Below are 23,180 nucleotides of genomic sequence, written 5' to 3'. Positions count from 1 at the left end.
TATGAACATTTTGATTTACAACAAAACCTCGGTAACCTAACCCGTTCATAAGTAGTAAAGAACTTGTATTTTTATTATGTAAGATTCTTTAAATAAATAATCATTTTTAGACACAGAAATACCAATCAATTTATTAATACATATTTTAAACATTTTTTTGATTTTTGTATTTGTTTTAGAACGAAATTTTTGTTATAAAATTTCAATGCTGTTTCATGAAAATTATTTTATTTTATTTATAGTAGCTAAAAATCATTATTATGTAGCATATTGCTAGTATGCAATAATAAAAACTACAACAGATGATAAAGAATTTGTTTCCCCTATTCTCATATTTAAGCACACTTGAATATTGTTACATTTCCTAAATCTGTATTAGTATGATAAGGGCACATTTTTTAAAGGAATTTTATATGTAAAATCTTTCTCTGAAAAGATGAAAAAAGTGTTCACTTTCATTGAAAAGTGTTTTTCTCTTCAGTAATGTAATTTTCTATATAATGCACTAATAAATTTGATTTTAAAGATAATTAATGCTATCAAAAATAATCTTATTTTAAATACAAAGAAATAATCTAAAATGTTGGCATTTCGTATTTATTTTGAACATTTTTCATATATTTTCTAAAAGAAAATCTATCGACTGAATAAATTCTGAAATTTTTATTTATTAATTTAATATATGATATTTGAAGGAAACAATAGATATCTTTAGTGACTAATAGTGAGATTTTTTACCCAAATGTGATAGGTGAAAACATACTTATTTAACATTATACATTAGTAGTAAGCACGTTTTCTCAAAAATCACATTATCTGGCCACAAAAATCAATGTGCAAAAATAATATTAAAATTCTGTTTTGCAATATCTAAGAATATGGAACTGAATTAATTTTTGACATAATCCCACCTTTTCTTTCTACAAAAATTTTACATCGTTTGGTGTATAATACCATATTGTTTGGAGCAAATTTATGAAGTTATATACATATAAGGTATTTAATTGAAAATAATTTTACTTTTGATCAAATATTTTCTATAAATTCTCCCTTAGACTTTCCAATTTCATTTTTATAATTTCTCACTGTTTTGGCAATTATGTGTTAAATAATTATAAGTACCTATCCATTTTATATTAATTTGATAATTTTTTTTTCAGAAATATTTTGAAACATGGTAAGAACAGTTATTCAAATTATGAATATATAATTTTTTTAGATCCTATATTTTAAATACAATAATGAAACATTTCACATTTAATGTTGCTTAATGAACTTAGCTTTTTTCTACTTTATCTGGAGACTAAACACACTTACTGATTATGATATTAAACTAAAATTATCCATATCAATAAATCTAACTTTTTGATTGGCATTTACCTTTTTATCTTATTTTATTTTTTTAACATTTTTGCACTTACTTTCAAAATAAAATTTACCAATCAATTTCCCTTTTAAATTTACACAAACAATGTATCTCTATATTTGAAAGGAATGTAAGGAATATTTTTGTCTACTGAAAATAATTTAAGTTTGATTGTTGCATTATACCATTTAAAAAATAAATTTCTAAAGTTAAACACAGAATCATAAATTATAAGAAAAAGTATAGTATACCATAAGAGAGACTCATTAAAAATTACATATATGTACAAATATTCATAAACATTAAAATATTTTTTTAAACAATTTTTAAATGTAACTTAATAAGATTAACTGAAGTCTTATACTTATCAAGTAAAAATATGCATCAGAGAATTTTTACATTTTAGTCTTAGCTAGTTGGTATTTAAACATAATTCATTCAAAAGCAATAACTTGAAACTGAATTAAGAGCGACTTACCTTCTTCGGAAACTGAAGCCGTTCCGGAAGCGGCAGTCGCCGTGGTAGGTAATACGGCAGCCATTCTGGTCTGGGAAGGTACGGTGACGGACGTGGACACGGTTCCGATGGCGATCGGTCTGATGCTGGCCGTCGGAGTCGTTCGAGTCATGGTAGTGACGGAATGCGAATGGGGCGAGTGACGTACCGTCGTGGCGGACTGTTGGACCAAGGGAGCCAACGGTTTTATGTTTGCCGTAAGCGGCTCTGCAGTAATGCTATTTTTAAATTCACAAATGTACTTGAATTTTTTTTATAAATTTTGTAAAATATAATAGTACTGTATACAATCTTATTGCATTACATACATTTGCTATTTTTAAAATCAGATGATTAAAAAAGCATATTCAAGAAAATAAAAAGAAAGAAAAAATTTATGATTATAATTTTTTCAATCATTCGAGACAATATTATGAATTATAGTGTATTGAGAAAATTTAGCAATTTTTGTCTCTATGGTTTTAATAATAATCATTTCAATTTAAAATTTTATTATGACTGTAATGATATAGTTACTTATTACCCCAAGCAAGTAGTTAACTCATCAGCAGTCAACAGTGTTCACATTGATGAGATGTATCAGGAAAATATAATTTAGATTATTGTTACAAAAATTTATTTTTAATAATAAATATTAATAAATATTGAAATTTAAAAAAAATTATAATTTGTAAATATATTATTAAATAATGACTAATTAGGTAAAAAAAACAATGCTTTAAATTTATTTGCATGAAAGTGATGACCTTAGTTGTAACTAAAGTCATTTATTCTGTGTGTGTTCATTTATTCTATGCATTATTCTATACACCAATCAGCTAAAGTACTAATTTTTAAATTATATAACAGTTTTAATAATGATTTTCATAATGGGTTTAATAGTTTGATTGAAACTAATAATTTAACTTTTTAAAAATATTTCATTATTAGTGTCAATCAAACTGAACTTCTCAGAAGAACATTTAAGATGTAAAATGTTATGTGAATTAAAAAAATAATAATGCTGCAATTACATCAGCAAACACTATATATATATATTGTGAGTATGGCAGTGAAGCTTTAAATGTCAGAAAAAACAATTTGATTACAAACCTTCCTCTGTCAACTGGACCTGCCGATGTAGATGGTTTGGAAACTTGTCTCTGCTGGCTTAACTAAAACAACAAAATGAATATTGAATATGAGATATGTAAATAAATTTTAGCCCTTTCAGTTCCAAGTCAGAAATTTATCATTTTCACAATTTATTTTTAATCTACTAGATTTCTGACCTATAAACTCTCACAAAAATTTTACATGTAAAAATATTTTATGAATGAAATATTAAATTGTATGTCTTTTTATTATAGAAAAAAATGTCATCTTTTAAACTATAACTAAACTAAACTATTATTTTCCTGATAGCTATACAAACAACTCAATATTTAGTGTATCAAAGAGACAAGATACAGAATTTAAATTTTAAAAACTTTTATAAAAAAAAAAAAATAAATTATAACACTGAAATATTAATTAAACTCTTTGTTGTAAATGCTGCTACACTCGGTTATATATTGCACGACAACTCTTCTCTGTTCATTATTTCAAGTTACAATTGTCATGATTACAGTCAAACATTTCCTTTCTGAGTACAGAAAAAATAAATTCATAAATTGAATATACTGTATATGAGGGTCATGCAGAAAGCAATAACCACTTACAGGCAGTGTCTGTGTAGAGTCGACGACAAATTACTTTTCATAATTAACCAAACTCGGTAGACAGCTGGTAATCAAAATTGTGCATAACAAGCCATTTCTACGATTTTGTGATAAACACGTTAAAAACAATTCAACATACCACTAACTGTGAGATACATTCTGCAATTTGTTTTTAAAATACCAGAAATTAAATGTTTCTAGCAATTTAAAAATAAATTCTTGTTGAAATTCACTGCAGCTGGTTGAAGTTTATGGCAATGATGTATGGGGTAGCAAGAGAAATTTTTATTTATACAGTAAACCCCTGCCAACTCAGATTTTGTAAAACGTAATTTTTCAAAAAATTGTACAGTAATTTAAAATTTCTTGACAAAATAAAAATTATAATAAACAAGTGTTTTTCATACCCAGAAGTCTGCAATACCATGCATTATATTACTGTAGTCAGTAAGTTACTAAAGACACTATATTGAACTACTATAAAACTTCTTAGCTAATTTCTTGTAATAATAAATTCTGCACTATAATCTACTAAAGTTCAGTATAATTTCTGTATATAGCCAATAGTAATAAATTACTGTACTGTATATCCACATTCTTATTTTCTATGTTGTTGGAGAACATATCCTGCTAGCCCAGATTTTCATAAACTTGGATAACCTTTATCCCTATCAGTCCAAGTTAGCAGAGATATACTATAGTTATCTTTATTTAATTTCAGTTTTTTTGAGTTTTGGATATTGAATTATGTTAAACCTCAGCTGCTATCTTAACACTTCCCAACTAGAGTTTAATTTGAATAATAACAATGATATCTATGAGGGCTGTTCGGAAAGTTCGCAGCCTTGCCTATATGCGGCGCTGCGATCAATTTAATTTTTGGCGGGAATAATTCAGTCATCTTTGCTAAAGATACGATACGAATTTCCGCTTGATTTGTCGTAAAGTTTTTTCACAATAGCTTATCAGATAGTCAGTGTGCACATGCTTTGTCAAAAATGGAAAAAATGGAGACTCGTGCAGTCATAAAATGCCTGACGAAAAAAAGGTTGACCCCATCTCAAATCAAAGCTGACATGGAGACATGAAGTTTTGGGAGAGTCTGCTCCTTCGTACACCATTGTGAAAAAATGGACAGCCCTTTTTAAATCTGGCAGAGAGAGTGCGGAAGATGACCCTCGAAGCGGACGGCCGTCAACTGCTGTCACTGAAGGAATTATCGACAAAGTTCACGATTTGGTGTTAGCAGATCACCGTTTGAAAATGTGTGAGATAGCTGAGACAACAGGCATCTCTGTCAATCGAGTTTACTACATCCTAACCGAAAATTTGGGTACGACGAAGGTCTCAGCAAGGCAGGTGCCACATCTGCTGATCGCCGAGCAAAAACGTGTTCGCACTTTGATGTCAAAGGAGTGTTCGGTCTTCTATCAGAAAAACCCACAGGATTTCATGCGTCAGTTGTGACTACTGATGAAACGTGGGTCCACTACTACACTCCTAAAACAAAAGAACAGTCGAAGCAATGGAAACATCACAGTTCGCCACCACCAAAGAAGGCAAAGACAGTTCCATCAGCGGGGGAAAGTGATGACCTCGATTTTTTGGGATGCTAAAGAAATCATCTTTATTGACTACCTAGAAAGATTAAAGACCATCAATGCTGTCCATTTCTGTGAACTTTTTGGAAAAAACTGAAAAAAGAAATCAAAGAAAAGAGGCCACACTTGAAGAAAAAAAAGATTCTGTTCCACCACGATAATGCACCTGCACATTCCGCCAGAATCACCGAACAAAAGGTAAACGAACTTTGCTTCCAATTAGTTCCACATCCACCGTACTCACCTAATTTGGCCCCCAGTGACTTCCACCCTTTTCCTAACCTAAAAAAATTCTTGGCTAAAAAGAGATTCCACTCAAATGACGAAGTCATCTCTGAAGTGAACGAGTATTTTGCACACCTTGACAAATCGACTTATTGTGATAGCATAAAAAAGCTAGAACATCGCTGGAATAAGTGCATTGCTAATAAAGGAGACTACATTGAAAAATAAAAAAGTATTAACATTATTTTGTTTGTTGTTCTATTTGAGGCCGCAAACTTTCCGAACAGCCCACGTAAATTAAATGTAACTATTTAAACTTTATTTCTCTATAAGCAAACAGATATATTTTGATTTTCAAATTTATTTATTTATTTTATGATAATTAATAAAATTAAGAATATCAATACTTTTAACAAATTCTGTTTTTATATTTTTAGGACCTAAGTATATTCAGTATTTATTTACATATCGTGCATCTTTTTTTTAGTCGGTTTCAGTGATTACTTGCAAAAAATTCCGATATTAGATTAACATTTAAGACAACTCTAGTTAAATAAACATATCTTAAGAAATGTTAGCTTTGTAAAGTTGAAAACAATTCTTAATTCAGTGTTTAATAATATGTAAATATTGTATCTTAAAAATATAATTCTTTTTAATTTGTCAGACATTGTTAACCACATTTTATTGAAATAAAAAAAAACAACATATTTCTGAATAACAAAACTGAATGGGCTTATTTAATAAAATAAAAGCCAATAATTATACATTACCTTCTGATTCAATTCATCTATTTGTTTTTCTAATTTTTCACAATTCTCTTTGGATGCAGTTAATTCTTTTTCTAATACTGACATTTTAGATTCACTGTGAACTTTAATACTATTAATTTTTTCAAATTCTTCCTCTGAAAATATTTATAAATATAAAAAATATTTTAAGATAAAAATATGAATGGTAAATTTTATATTTTATATTTTATACAATAGAATTTAATTTTAACAGATTCCTTGGCCTGCCGAAAATCATCCGTGGTTTCAAGAATCTATTATATCAGAAACAATAGACTTCCCACACATCCAGGAAGATAATAGTAATTTAACCCACTACATAAAAGAAATACTTGTACTTGAAAACATCCAGTCTCTTGAGATCTCTATTCTTTATTCTATAGAAACACGTATGTTATGAGATTGTATATTACGCCATTTGTACGACAAAGATGTTGGAAATTGTATGTGCTATAACAGCGCTGTCCAACTTATCATAGCCCGCGGGCCATATTTTCTTCACCAAACATTTCGGGGGCCAAGAAGGTTGATAAATGAATAGTCAGTTTATGTTAATTAAAAAAATATTTTATTTATACTAAAAAGAAAACTTTAAAATATTCGTAATATATTAATGAGAACATTGTGGCCGTAATTTTCACATAGTAAAATAATTTTAATATTAATAATAATAATTTAGTAACATAAATTTATTCATAGTAAAATGTACTCGCGGGCCGTAAAAATAATTTGGCGGGCCGTATACGGCCCGCAGGCTGCCAGTTGGACAGCCCTGTGCTATAAGCACAAAAGAGAGGCAAATTACACATGCTCATTAGCACTTTGCTTGACTTCATGATTTTTTATAAGAATCATCCATCTTGGTTTGTTTTGATGGAGCTTTTCTGCCTCTTGAATACAACAATTGCTTGATATTAGCAATGTCATGTACAGTTTATTTGTTTATGGAAGGTCTTCATGACTTAGAAAGACTTGGTGGCATCATTAAATTTTGGCACTACACTTCAGCATCAGAATGTTCACTAGATGGCTTCTCCTCGATTGTATGAGCCTGCTGACTCTCTTCATACAATTCTTCAACCGTACATATCCCAGATCTAACAAAGTGCATCACAAAACTCTACAAATTCCTGAAAACATCCAAATATTAACTAAACATTGAAAAAATGCAAAGTTTACAATAGACGAGGCTAGAAAAAGTCTGTTATTCTCAGTTACGGGTTCACAGAAAGGAGGTAAAATTACATTAATTTGCAAGACTAGGAAAGAAAATTGTTATTCCATGATGAATTAAAATGAGATTCAACTGTATTATAATATACAGTGGCTTCTCCATCTGTTGTTTTTGGCAGGACTTGAGGAAAACACCACTGATGTGGGAAAATGATTGACATATTTATATTAAATTATGATGGGAAATTTATAATATTGATGTTTTTATTGTTTATATGATTGTTTATATTATGTGTATTTTCCAGTGATAGGATTGTATGGTGGCTTTCTGTAATACTTAATGATGTGGTGCCCATTGATGTTTGTTTATTCTAAATTTTAAAAAATTGTTAAGAATAATGAAATTTGTTATATATTCTTTTGGTAAGAATACTTAATGTATTGACTCTTTTCATGCAGTTGAAGATGATACCGTGAAAGTGTCTAAGATGTCAGTGAAATTATATATTTATGTCACTTACAATGTGTTGATTCTCTTATGGAAAAGGGTTCTGACTTTTCTCACTTGTCCAGATATGATCTCTCCTACCTCAAGAAAATACAGAGTTGCCAGCCTTACGAGAGAAAATTATCGTATTTCACTTTAAATTATCAAACATCCATCTCACTCTTTATACTTACTCCTTTTATCTGTAGAAATATTAACAAGGTTTCCCCTATGTCAGAATCTCACTCTTTTTATCTTTGATTCCTTCTTTACAAAAAAAAATTTTAGACCTCATTTTACAATGATGTTTTCATGACTCTCCCTTACAATATATGATGCAAAATAAACCTCTGAATAGGTACAAGCTAAAATACACGTTCTTTCATGCAGTATCAACATACCAAACATTAACAAATATGAACACATTCCTTCATATGCCATACTTATTTCATATGCAGAAACCTTAGTGACCACTCACTTTATGTCACTTACAGTGTGTTGATTCTCTTATGGAAAAGGGTTCTGACTTTTCTCACTTGTCCAGATATGATCTCTCCTACCTCAAGAAAATACAGAGTTGCCAGCCTTACGAGAGAAAATTATCAACAATTAATGACTTAATGAATCGATGCTCTGCTGTACAGAATAAAGAATTCAGGAAAAATTAACATTATATGTATGGGTCCTTATTTGGGACTCGAGAAAACAACCGACAGATGCGGAAAAACGATAAATAAATACAGTGAATTCTCAATCTATGTTTTAATGTTAAAATATAAAACTTATGTACTGTATGTATACAAATTAAAATTTTTACAATATACTGTATTTATTTTTGATTATAAAATTCTAATCAAGACAAAAGACAATATTTATAAATCTTAATTATTCATAGTACTACAAAATTAGATAGAACTAAAGACAAAATACAGAAAATTCATATCATTTAATTCTGCCTTACACTTAAATATTTTTATTGAACAGTTATTTAACATTTTTATACATAATAATTGTTTATAATAGTATCAAAGACACATTAAAACTTTCAGTGTTTAATCCCAAATTAACTTAAAATATGTAGTAATTATTAAAAGATTACTTTCAAAACAATTCTAATGAAATCAGAATATTCCCCACAGAACATTTCACTAATCTAACAAACTAGTTGTTAATTAAATGTTGAAGAAAACATTCTTCCCAGTACAATAAAATAACAACATTGTAATTTGATCAACTTAAAATCAAGAAGAGAGTTTTCATTTACAAGACAATAAAACAATTAATGACTTATTGACATTAGTAGTAGTAGTAGTAGTAGTAGTAGTAGTAGTAGTAGTAGTAGTAGTTAGTCAGTCTGAGCTACACTGACCATCTACCCCCATCTTAAAAATAACACCTTTCTCTCAAATTTCACACAAAGCAGATGTTAATGGATTTAGGCTGAGATAATTTACAGCCAGTTTCTTAAATTTAACATGTTTATTTTTGTGTTTTTGAATTAAATAACAATAAAATACACACAAAAAATGCACTTTTGGAATTCCAAGAGTATTTTACATTGTTAGAAAGAAGAAAAAATTAAACATATACAGTCCCTGGCCAAATTATTAGATGCACTAAAGATTTTTCATAATTCAATGTTTCATACCCGGTTTGGTGTAGGTCTATCTTATAAATCATAATTTTGATAAACGAAACTTATTTTTTAATGTCATTGTATACCTATATTTGTTATATTTCATTACAATGTTAATATATTAGTAGGTATCAGAGCTTAGACATTGAAGTATAGCGTACAAGTACGAACGTGTTTCAGTCGCGTTCTCGCTTGCTACTGGTGTGGACGTGTTTCTGTTCACCTCTTGTATTTAGGTCATGGTATACAATTACGCAAGGGTTTGTTTTCTTTGATAGTAGTATTTTTACCAACCAGATATAATAAATTGTGATCTTTTGACATGGGGAAAAAGGGAGACCTTTCACCACGTAAAAAAGCTGAAGTCAAAGCCCTCGTGAATACAAAAATGTATTTCAACAGTGAAATTTCACGAAGGTTGAATGTGTCTGAAGCTAGTGTACGACGTATAAAGAAAAAAGTTGAATCAGATCAAGATCTGAGTTCGAAAAGAAAAAAAAAAATGCGGCAGAAAGCCAATTTTCAACCCAAGGTCAGAAAGATGTCTTAAGAAAATTTGCTTAGAAAACAGATTTGCTACCACTAAATCAATAAAATCTCAATTGGAAGATGCAAAAGTGAATGCTTCTGAGCGCACTGTTCGCAGAAAATTGAAAGATCTGGATTTTAAGGCTTACCGTCCAGCAAGAAAACCCAAGTTAACAGTTGCAATAAAAGCAAAGCGTTTGAAGTGGGCCAAACAGTGGTGTGATAAGGATGTAGACTCCCGGAGATCGGTAATTTAACATTAAATAGATTATTTACTATAAAATAGACAAATTAACAGTAGATACTTGTTTCATAAAATATATTTTTTTTTTGTTTTCTCAGGTCTGTTTCAGCAATGAAAGCACATTTGAAATTTTAGTCAACAAAGCTCATTTTGTCCGTCGTCGTAGAAACGAAAAATTTCATTCTGACTGTGTCATTCAGACTGTTAAGCACCCCACGAAAGTAATGATTTGGTCTGTCATCAGTGGCAAGGGCACTGGGTGCCTGTACATAGTAAAAGGCACCATGAGACAAGACCAATATAAAGAAATCTTGCAAAATCGGTTGCTGCCACAGGTTAGAGAATGGTTCCCAAATGGGAAACCATTTATTTTTATGCAAGATGGAGCTCCCTGCCACACAGCCAAATCTGTGAAAACATATCTACAAGAGCAAAATATCCCTCTGTTGGATTGGCCGGGTAATAGTCCTGACATGAACCCCATAGAAAATGTGTGGGAGCTCATGAAGAGGGAAGTGGCCAAAGAGGTCATCACAACCAAAACGCAGCTTTTGGAAAAAATCATCCATGTGTGGAATCATCATCCACAAATAGCAAGAGACAGTCCAGTCTTGCATCGACAGCATGCCGCGCCGGATTGAGGCTCTCATAGCTGCAAAAGGTGGCTCAACAAAATACTAAAATTTAAATGGCAATTTTGTATTTTTTTACTATGTTAATAAAAACAAAAATTTTCAATAAATATAACATTTTATTCGTGTTAGCACCTATGTAATAAAGTAAACTGTACATTACAAGTTACATTCATTGGTAATAAATATTCAAAGACCAAATTGTGGTAGCTGATAATTAAAATTTGCATAAAAACTATAGTGCGTCTAATAATTTGGCCAGGGACTGTAATTGTAGCTTTTGATGTAATGCTGACAGTTTCACAGTTTTAAAATAAAAACTTTTTGGTTTTTATGTGACTTAACTCATTTGTTTTCTTAATGCACCCTCTAGAGAGGAATGTATAACCTCACTTAAACTGGCATTTCCCTGGAGTAAACCAGTATGCTGGCTTTTACCATATAAAAATATCTGATTTGAGGTCTACCCTGGAGAGACCGGCATACTGGTCATTCCACAAAAATACGGTACATGTACTTCTGCATTCAATTATATTAATAAACTTTCATATATTTATTGTCTTCAAATTATTGATCGCTAATTTGTTATACATTAGTAGGCAAGTAAAATGCTTTATTATTTTGAAAAAATATGTATAAGATAATTATCTAGTACTTCTGATGTTAATAAATACATTAAAATACCACCACATAATCTAACACAACTATATCTGTTCTAAATGATGTGTTAAGAAATAAAATTTAATTCCGTTTATTAAATTTTTCAATTAATAAATGCAAAAGAGATTGATTTGTTTCACTTAGAAAATAAAATTCTTTATCAAAAACTAATATAATTTTTCAAACAACAAAAATTAAAATGGAAAGGTTACAAACAGATTTTGCAATTTTCAATAATTTCATTATTTGTTTCTTGAAAATTTGTAAAATTTACTAATTAACTGTATTTGTTTTTAAAGTTCTATAAAGTAAACCAAGTTCTCATAATATTCAAATGTTTCTATGATTATATGTCCAAGTAAACTTTTTACAATGAAAAAATTTAAGCAAAATAATGGCTTTTTGAATAAAATGATTCATTAAATTTTATAAAATTTGAATTAAATATCTCAACTGAATATGTATTTTAAAAAACTGTAGTAACAATTTGATCACCATTTTAAATTTTAGATAAATAAAATTATTTATTACTTGTGGAACTAAATTCTAGATGATAAATTAAATTGTTTTATAACTAATAATTTTCTAATATGTTTGATTAATACTAATGCTTAAAAAAGTCACAATAATACAAGTGTTCTACTATTTTACTTTGTTATTGTTATTAATTATGAGAGTTTCAATCAACCAAAACAATAAACTTACCTAACGATGAAATCTTTATTTTAATTTCTTCATTCTCCTTCAGCAGGTTCTCTTTTTCTTTAATAAGAACATCTTTTTGTTCTATTAAAAAATAATTTTATTATTTGAAATATTTAATTATATTGTATTATTGCATACAATTACATTTATTCATTTGATACTAACTCTAAGTTAGTTACACAACTTTTTGATTATCCAAGAAATCCCTACAATATTAAAATTTTCCTAGACCAACTAAACTGACTGAAACAAATGACGAAATGTTAATACTAGAGTGACGATGCATTGTCTCAACTAGAAAAATTTAAAAATTTCTCAATGTTTCCATAAAATTCTAAATAAATTTTGCAAACGATCTGTGACTTCAGAGTTTCTGAATACATGCTAGATATTACATTTTAAAGCCATAATTCATAACATAAAGCACATGACAAAATATAAAGATTACCACAGAGTTGATTAATTCTTTGTTTTGCCTGTTGCATGACTTTACGTGCACGGTCTTCTTTTTGTAGAAGTTCATTCCTTTCTTCTTCATCTTTAGTCATTTTGGTTACAGTCTGCAAAATTAATTAATAAAATTCTTTTATAAATTTAAACTATAAAATAATTTAGTTATCTAAAATAATTTTCCATTAATATCTAATTATTATGGTACTATTTATAATTAAAATTATTTGAAACAAAAAAAAAAAAACTAGTTTAAATTTTATTTTTCTGGCAAATGGACCTCAAAAATTCATTTGTACATAAATTATTGTTCAGAGTTAATTCTTACATAAATTCATTATCAAGATCCAAATATTAATTTAAAAATGATTAAAATTACTCAAGCAGTTTATTTGAAAGTTATATAAAATAGAGAGAATTGTTTCAAGTATATTGACTACAGTAGAGAGTCGTTAATCCGAATCAATTGGGGACTCGGGTTGTTCGAATTAGTGATTTGTTCGAATAACCGATTATGTACGAAAAAATATATTAACCTGTTCGATGTTCAAATTTTTCTCCATTGCGTGTCGCTTCGTGTTGAATTTTTGTCGATTTTAAGCCTAACGAAAATTTTTATAATAATAATCGAGGCTATTGTATCGTTAAAAATTATTTCTTTATTTTGTACAAAAATAAATATATTGAAGAATATAAAAACATGAAAATTATACTTTAGAAGTAAATCTAGTATCAAAAACATTCGATTCGGCACGACACAGTCCGACTGAAAATCGTTCGGATAACCGGCGATTCGGATTACTGGGGTTCGGATTAACGACACACTACTGTATTTTTCTAAACTCTCTGGATGATTTGACTGAAAGTTATTTAGAGTGAAGACAATAATTACAAAATCTCCTCATTATAACATGCCTGTTGGGAGACAAGCCAAATGGGCAATACGTGATTTGATCTATTGCCAAAAATAGACAAAACTGATGGATAGATACATTGATATATCATCAATGTATCTATTCATCAGTTTTGTCTATTTTTGATCTCCATGTTGGCTTGTTTTTTTTTTGTGGGCCATATTTCATAAAATGGTATTTTCCAGGTTAGCAACTGAAATAAAATGATATATCTATGCCAACAGAAATTCAATGGCAACTGACTTTTTAAAAATTATTGGCCAAAACATTCTTTTTAATCTTCCAAATATAAATGATATATCTGAATAAATGATACAACACGAGACCACTGTAGTAAATTCAGAACCAAAATATAGTCTTTAAATACCATACTTAAATCCATGTTGCTTATAAATCTGATATGATTTTGACAACTATAATAATCATCATTTTTGAAAATATTCTATAAAATTATTATACTACAGAAATATGCAATATGTTTTACATATTATAATCAATATCATAAAATCTTGGTTTATTTTATAGCAATTCTGCTCTAATGAATTACATGATCTATATCTTTCAATCATATTTACAGAAATAATTACATTAAATAATTCATAAAGTTTAATTTCAAAATAATAAATTAATGCCATAGTATGAGATTTAGTAATATTAGTAGTTTAGATGATAGCAAATCATGCTAATTTAATAATAAGATGTATCTCATAAGATAATTTTTAAGATATCATTCATGATGCATCTATGATAACTCAATAATAATAATAATTTGACAAAACTGCATCGAAAAGCTGGTTAGCGCAAGGATGCCTCTTTAGGGAGACGAAAGGATTCATGATTGCCATACAGGATCAGGTCATAAATACTAAAAACTACAGAAAACACATACTCAAAGATACAACACTCACAAATGACACATGCAGAAAATGTCACGTCATGCCAGAAACTATACAACACATCACTTCTGATTGCAAGCTCTTGGCACAGACAGATTATTTACATAGACATAATCAAGTAGCAAATATAATACACCAAGAGCTTGCAAAGAAACACAAATTAGTAGACATCCACGAACCATACTACAAATACATTCCACAGACAGTATTGGAAAACAACACGCACAAAATGTACTACGACAGAGCCATAATCACAGATAAAACAATTTACCACAACAGACCAGACATCACACTCATTGACAAACACAATAAAATCACATACATTATAGACATAGCCATTCCAAACACTCACAATGTACAAAACACATGCACTGAAAAAGTCAGCAAGTACACAGAACTCGCCCAGGAAATAAGGCATCTGTGGAGGATGGATAGGGTGCTTATTGTACCCGTCGTTCTCTCCTCTACAGGTGTCATACCACACATACTACACAAAAGCCTGGGCACATTACAATTGAATAGAAACACACACATCTCACTAAAGATGGCCACTATATTGAATACATGTCATATTGTGAGGAAATTCCTGAATACGGACACACACACTGATACACTTCTTTAATTTCTGTTTTGGTTACTATGCCTTGACTTTGGTCCGGCATGGTACACAGCCACCGGTGTTAACCGAGTATATCTCACTTAACCCATCATAATAATACAAAAACGTAAGAAGATTTAAACTAACAATTGTGACCTACATTCAAAATAAAACTATTGAAAGAGTAATAAATATTTCTCTCTTCTTCATAGCAGAATAATTTTAATTGATTTTGGTTTCAAATATAAGTTTACCAACATCACTCTATATCAAAATCTAGCTCACTCAAAGGATATTGATACTGAATGTAAATCTGTCTAAAATATGCAAGTTTTAATCTATAAATTATAAGATTATGAGTTTTGGGTCAAATCCTTAATAAATTAAAATTGAGATAGTTTTGGACAAAATTTCAAATTTCAAGAAAGGCATCATACAAACACATTACAAAAATATGTACGGTACCTCTCGTAATTTTCCCAATTCATCTGCCATTAATTTATTTCTATCTTCAGACTCCTTTAATTTTTCTTCTAATTCTTGACGCAATTCTTGAGTCATTGAGGCTTCCTGTTTATTGGCTGCTGCAATTTCTAAGACTTCTACCTTTTTAATTACTTCATCATACTGACTTTTTAATTCGTCGTATTGTGTTTTATATTTCCTTGCAATACGTTTAACCTACAAAAATGTTGAATTCGATTAATCATTTACAAACTGGGTTATGGTGCATTGTAAAAGAACATAGTTTATTATTATTATTATCATATCTTTAATCTTGGAAAAAGTTTATATATAAAATATGTATCTATTGAAGAAATTATAAAAATACATTTACACTGAAAAAGAATACAAATAAAGACTGACAAATCTAATCAAAAACTGACTCAATTTTCCATTTATATATTTTAATTTTAGATTTAAAAAATAGTTATTATATTAAAATTTATATACAGTCAAACCTGTTTTTATGCGGTGGATAGGGACCGCATAAAAAAAATCGCACGAAACTTCACGAGTGGCTATAAAAAATAGTTTTCGCAACACAATTAAAAAAATATTTTTTTATGCGGTCAATAGGGACCGCATAGAAAAAGTCTCACATAGAAAATAACTCAAAACCGTACGAAATAGAATTTATTGACAACAGGTGTCAGCACTTGACTGCATCGTCTTGTCTATCGTCTGTTTTACATATTTTTGTCCAGGTGGTGTTTTGTTGACTTAAAAAATAAATTATTTCATTTTTCGCATATTCATGGAATAATATTACTATAATAAGTTCATTTATGCTATAATAAGTTTATTTAGCTATAATAAGTCAACGTGAGACATGACAAATCGCACGAGACTAGTCACCAACTATACCGCACAAATAAAAAATCGCATAAAAAAATCGCACATAAAAAGACCGCATAAAAACAGGTTTGACTGTATATTTAATTCAAATTAACAGATGATAGCACATATATGCTTCATATGAAATAAATATATTTTACATAAAATAGAATTATTTTTTAATCTTTTTGCTTTAAGTTCCTGAAAATTAATATTGATAAAAAAAATTATTTACTCTAAATAAGATAGGCATATTCCAATAATCTAGTAATTAGAAAATTCAATACATCAGCAAAAGATATGACACTACATCCCATCAGAGGTAAACATTTTTCTATTGAATCTTTCTTGTTATCAGTTTTTTCTTGTAGTTGCTGTATGGTTTATATCCTAAAGTTACATTTAATACCACATACTTATTCAAAAAAATTGCTGCTCAATAAGTATACCATATTTTCATGGATCGTTTGGCACGTCGATCTATCTGGGGCAATCACAACATCAGATATTTCTATATGGTACAAACCCAACGAGCTAGTTTATCCCGGGAAATGCCGGCATGTTGGTTTATGTGAGGGTATACATCCCTCTCCAGAGAGTGCATAAAAAAAATGAAATGAGTTACGTCACCTGGTGTCTCATAGATGCCAGTTTTTATTCTAAAATTGTGAAACTGTTGGCATTACATCAAAAACTACAATTAATTTCTGTATTTTGTCATCTTTCTAACAATTTCAAATGTGTAGAACATGCTTTTTTTATGTTTATTTTGTTGTAAGTTGATCTAACAATGCAAAATTAAACAAATTTCAGGAACTCACTATAAATTATTACAACTTACAGGATTAACATCTACTTTGTGTGAAATTTCAGAAATTTCACTACTTTGTGTGTTATTTTTCAAGGTCAGAGTAGTACTGATAAAATTACTTTCACAACAGATTGTGTCACTGCAGCCCACACTGACTATCTACTACTACTAAGGTCAATAAGCTGCTAATTGTTTAATTATCCTGTAAATGAAAACTATCTTCCTGGTTGTAAGTCTGTCTAATTACAATGTTATTATTTTATTGTACTTGGAAGAATGTTTTCTCTAACATTTATTTAACAATTTTTATTTTTTAGTCACAGTTTAACTGCATGCCAGTCTCCCACAGTTATATGCAGCATGCTGGTCAGTCCACAAAAACACACTATGAAATTATTTTATATTTTAACATTTTTTTTTTACATTCTTCTCATTTATAGAATGAGAAGAAAATCTCTTTATAAGTTTGGTCACATGTACAAAGATAGATAATGAAAGATAAAACTGATATATCTGAGCCAGAATACCTTGAGAAGTTCCTGAAAATCTGACCTGGGTTTGAACTGAGTCCCACAAAGTAGCAGGTTATTATATCTTAAATTTTTGCTTCCAGTCATCTTATATTTTGATTTACACATGAATTATGTTTCACTTGACTTACACTATACTACATTTGAAAAAAAACTAATGTAATAATATTTAAACATGATAAATATTGAAGCAAAGAGAGGGTAACTTATTTTTTATTTAATATATATATATAATATAATTAAATAAAATATATATATAATATAAATAAAAATATATATATAATATATATATTTATATATATATAATATATAAATAAAATATATATATATATATTATATATATATAAATGTAAGACTAATTTTATATTTATATTACTATGTATCTTATATTATAGTGGAGAAGTAATATCTATAGATCATATAGTAAAAAGCTATAAATATATGTAGCAATATTTGCAATATTCCTAAAATTTGAAGAAAGTTACATTACTTAACAATCATCTCTATGCCAGCCCAAATGTTAAATAAATTGTTAAATTTTCAACTTAGAGACACAGAAAAACCAACAAGACAAACAATAACCATGTTATTGTCATAGGTAATCAGTTATAATGAAAGTATGCTCAGTAGATTCATAATTGAAAGACTACAAAAATGAATTGAGTAAAAATCATAGAAACTAAACAATGAAGAGAAAGCTCAACATATTGCTAGTGAAAAATCATTCACCAAAACAAGAAATGAGAAAGAAAAAAAATAAAAATATGCAATAATTAAAATTTTTAAAAAAAATCTGTAATTTTAACTTTAACTATATACAGTATTTTCTCAATTTTAATGTGCTATTAAATCTAACGCATATCCAATTTTAAAAAGTTAGCCTAAAAATGTAATGTGCACCCTATATCAAAAATGCAGACAGAGAAAATTAAGGCATTTAAACCATAATAAATTATATATACAAACATGAAATGTGCCAAATATATAGTATCACACTGAAATATCAGTACATGTTCTTCAGTGTAGTGGATAACTCTCCACTTAAACACATCTTTATAGGAAATTTGTCTGCTGGGCAATGTTCACTTGACTTGCCATAGTTGAAAAGAGCATAAGACCATTCCAAACCAAAACCCAAAAAGTGGGAGAGATGTATACTGTGACCATACCAATGTTGTAATACACTTGAACTGCCAAGCAGAGTGAAGAGCAAAATTATGCAAATGAAGCTACATGAAGTTGACTTTGAGCGCAACTGTAATGCACATCCCTATTTTTGAGGCCAGAAAAGCCCGAAAAAAGTGTGCGTTAGAATCAAGAAAACACATTATCATCAAACAAGTGAGACTGAAAATTTCAATTATTCCTATAATTATATATAAATTATGATAGTTGTATAATTGATTAGCTACTACAGCCACTAAGTACCTTTGGACCACCAAATTATCCAAGGAAAAAAAACCTATAGCAACCAGGGAGAAAAACAAATGGTAGCTCAGAAATTGCGAATCAACACAAAATTTCTGGATGAGGGGCAAAATCCTCAGCTCAAAATTGAATCAAGCTATATTAATCAATGTTTATATTTTTATATGTGACAAACTAATCTTTTCTGTCAAAGGATGTTTACAAAAATTCTTTCTTTATTCAAAAACAATGAATATTTTCATTATAAAAATAAACTCCAAGAAATTCTCTATATTTTTAAATGAGATTACTTAATGTTAATTATCACAAGCAATTATTTATTGTGACATCATCACAAAACTGGACTGCAATTTTTCATCACACTGTCTTCAATACTTTTAGTAGTGTCTTGCTCCTGTACATCATACTTTTCCTGTTAACAATAGAAATGTGCTAGTCATCTAACTTTGTTTGAGGAAAATTTTTGAATCAAAATAACACAACTTCTGGTCAAACTGGAAGTTCACATGTAGTTAATCTGGGCCTCCTACCCCTAAGCATTCCATATCCGATACTTTCATTTATGTAACTCTGTTCTTGAGATTAAGGAACAGACAGACAACAGACAAACAACAGTGGGAATTTATAGGCTACAATTTTTTCAAATTCAAGCCAAATTAACCAGTTTTAACTCATTTTTGATATTGATAAAGCTGCTAAATATTTTTACAGTTGTAACAAATTAAGCAAGGATTTTTAACCTTCTGTTTTGTCAGTAATTTTGTAATATATTTTTCCTATCAGAAGGTAATTAATACTACTATACATTTTGTTATTTAAAAAAAGTTAAACTTTTGACTATTGGGAAAAATGTGTATTGCATAATTTCATGACAATTAAAAAATATTTTCAGTAAAAATAAAGTTAATAAAGTTAAAAGGAAATTTCATTTTCAGGAAAATACATGTTAGAAATAAAAAGATATATTTGTTATATACATAAAGATATCTTAATAGAACAATAAGGTAAGATTCAATACAGGAATGAACCAATGTTTTAAAGTTTTTTTACTAGCACTCAATAAAATGCTAAAAAATGGTTGTTAATTTGTAATTGCTATTTGATTGCAATCTATAAGCACATAAAGATTAGTATTCTTTTATATTAGTGAATGAATAAATTAATTATAATAAAATTTATATTAAAATCATACTACATTATTTTTGATTAATATTAAATTTAAATAAGAAACTGATCAGAAATATTAAACCTACCTGTAATATAGTCTTTTGTCTGTCAGCACATTCTTTATTAGAATTTTCCAATTGCTGTTTTAATTGCTCAGTTTGAGATTTCTCTTTTATCATTTCGGCTTTTATGTTTTCTATCTCTTTACGGGCATATGTTAAAGATGCATTGACTAGTGACAATTCTGCTTGTTTCTTATGTAATTCTTCAGTCAGTGTAGCAACTTGCTTATGAAGATTTTCATTTTCTTTACTAATGAAAATAAAAATTGAAAAATATGATATATATAGTTTTATAACTATTTACATTAACTCTTACTTAACAGTCACCTTAATTGTTTGTAATCTTCGGGACCCATTTTATGAGTTTGTTCGAGTAACTGATTGGTTCTGGTCTGCCAACGTTTCACTTCACTGCGAAGGGCAATATTTTCAGCACTCAGAGCATCTACTTGAGAACTTAATTCTATTTTTAATTCTTTAATTGGTCCCATTTCTTTATCCATTTGTTCTATCTATATAAATAAAAGAAAAACCCAATTAAATTACAAATACTCACAATTTCTTTCTACAATACTTCAGATATTTTTAAAAAATTCATTTATTAAAAAATAATTATATTTAAAATGATAATATCCAAAACAATAACTTTACATCTATCTACAGAACTTAAATACTTGCAGAAAGAGTAAAAAAAAGAAAGAAGAAAAAAAGAACGTAAATATCCAAACAAAAATATCCGAGATGTAAAAATATCTGGCCAAGTAAAATTTTATGGCAATTTAGATGACAATTAAAATTTTTCTTTCTTAAGAGTTTTTCTTTGGTAAAGATAAGTTTGGCACTTGGAGGCAGAATATAGAAAACAATAATACAAACAAGTCTTGTGGGTACCACTTCCAAGTGCAAAACTTGTCTTTACCAAAGAAAAACTCAAGAAAAATTTTGATTGTTGTCTAAATTGTCATAAAATTTTACTTGGCAAAATTTTTTAAAATCTCAGATGTTTTTGTTTGGATATCAATTGTCTTTGTTTAATAATTGTATTATTACGTCAGGACATAAGATCAATTGGTGCTCAGCAACTGCCAACTGAATGAGTTGCCAACCAAATGAACTGTCAATTGACCACTTTCAATATTCCTTTTTGTCAGTGTCAACCAAATGCTGCCAACCAAAGTTTTGATATACTGTTTAGAAAAATCGATATAAAAAGTTTTAATTCACGTAAATTTGAGTTTTTGTAATTCCAAGTAACATTTTGAATAAAATTCATTTGTTTCTGTGCAATTTCATCTTTATAAGCATAAAAATTAGCTCTATGAGAAACCCCTTGAACATTGACCTATCAACCTGAAACTTTTGCAAGAATCTCACCAATAACCAGAAAGGCTTAAGTTTAAAATTTGAGCTTTCTAGACCCAGTAGTTTTTTCTCTATGAGCATCTGCAGTGCTGGATGAAGAAAAAGAACGAGAAGAAAATACAGCTTCTTTGGCGATTTTTGCACTTTTCAATTGCTTATATTTCGGCAACCGCTTTATACAAAATCTTAAAATTTTGCACACTACCTAAGAAAGTTTTCTTTTGAACAAGATATTCAGAATTACTTTGGGTGTTTGGGGAAGAGAAATTGACCCCCAAAAATCAGCAACTCTGATTCCTGTATATGTAGTCAGTCAGTGACTTTTTTACTTGGCAAGGAGCCACTGCCATGACTCCTAATAAATAATTATTAAAGTAAACATTAATTTCCGACGTTTATTAAGAACGATTACATATGTAATATAAGTTTTTTTTTATAAAATACTGTATCATATTAACAAGAATATTTAAATAGGCTATTATTTTAGGTAATTAAAATTGCTCTATAACACATGTTTAGAAAAGTAGATGGAATAAATACAATTGTGACTAATGTCACAATTGTATTTATTCTATCTATTGTTTCTGAAAAAAAAGCATTTAATCACATTTATCATAAAAATTCTTAATATACATCCATATGTTGGCTGGAAATAATTATATCTTTCATAAAACAGTTTCCATTATTCAATTTGTGTGTTTTATTACAAATTTTAAAGCAAAAGAAAGAAAACAAATTCAAATTATTTCAACACAAATAAAAAACATTGTTAGATCTATACAAATACAATACAAAGAGGGAAGATAGGTTATGATTTCTACTAATCATAACAGATTTCTGTCTGCTATTTTTCAAAATAAACAACCATATATTATAAATTAAATTACTTGTATTTCTATATTTCTATTAATGTAATGATATTTTAAAATTTTTATTAATTAAATAATAAAGAATACCTTATTTTCTAACTCCATCTGAGTTTGCACCAAACTTTCTTTTTCGTTACGAAGTAATCGATTACTTTCGCTCAGAACATTAAACATTTCGATCTTCTTTAACAATTCTGCATGTTTAGCCTCGGTGGAAGCCATTGTCTAAAAACAAAATTTTCTTAGAGTAAAGAAGATACCTAAAATTTTATTCAAAAACTAAATAAATACCTGTTTGTGAGTTTGTTCATCTACTAGGCTTTTTTTAAGTTCATTTACTTCTTTATTCAAATATTCTGTCTGTGCTTTCAGTCTTATATTCTCCGACTGTATTGCTTCATTTTCAGTTATAGCAATTTCCTTCTCTCTTCTCAAAAACCTTTTAATTTAATTTATTTATATGTTTAAATAAAATTTTGATCATTAAAAT

The 23,180-nt window shown here is 28.7% G+C and overlaps 1 protein-coding gene across 4 annotated transcripts in view; it reads right to left on the bottom strand.

Moving 5' to 3' along the window:
- Positions 1 to 23,180, bottom strand: part of LOC136987589 (nucleoprotein TPR-like) — a 172,043-nt gene that overhangs the window by 40,533 nt on the left and 108,330 nt on the right. For all 4 annotated transcript variants that reach the window (XM_067285348.1, XM_067285347.1, XM_067285349.1 and 1 more), the window contains exons 30-39: positions 22,982 to 23,129; positions 22,778 to 22,915; positions 20,787 to 20,971; positions 20,484 to 20,709; positions 15,589 to 15,804; positions 12,714 to 12,825; positions 12,266 to 12,346; positions 6,183 to 6,316; positions 2,976 to 3,037; positions 1,845 to 2,101 (exon numbers count right to left, since the gene is read on the bottom strand). In XM_067285348.1, coding sequence (XP_067141449.1) covers positions 1,845 to 2,101; positions 2,976 to 3,037; positions 6,183 to 6,316; positions 12,266 to 12,346; positions 12,714 to 12,825; positions 15,589 to 15,804; positions 20,484 to 20,709; positions 20,787 to 20,971; positions 22,778 to 22,915; positions 22,982 to 23,129 — 1,559 coding nt within the window. The remainder of the gene's footprint in view (positions 1 to 1,844; positions 2,102 to 2,975; positions 3,038 to 6,182; positions 6,317 to 12,265; positions 12,347 to 12,713; positions 12,826 to 15,588; positions 15,805 to 20,483; positions 20,710 to 20,786; positions 20,972 to 22,777; positions 22,916 to 22,981; positions 23,130 to 23,180) is intronic.

This window comes from Centruroides vittatus, unplaced genomic scaffold, assembly GCF_030686945.1.
Source record: "Centruroides vittatus isolate TY-2023 unplaced genomic scaffold, ASM3068694v2 scaffold_2520, whole genome shotgun sequence".
NCBI lineage: Eukaryota > Metazoa > Arthropoda > Arachnida > Scorpiones > Buthidae > Centruroides > Centruroides vittatus.
Note: the sequence above shows the minus strand (reverse complement) of the source record. Positions and strands in the feature narration are given on the sequence as shown.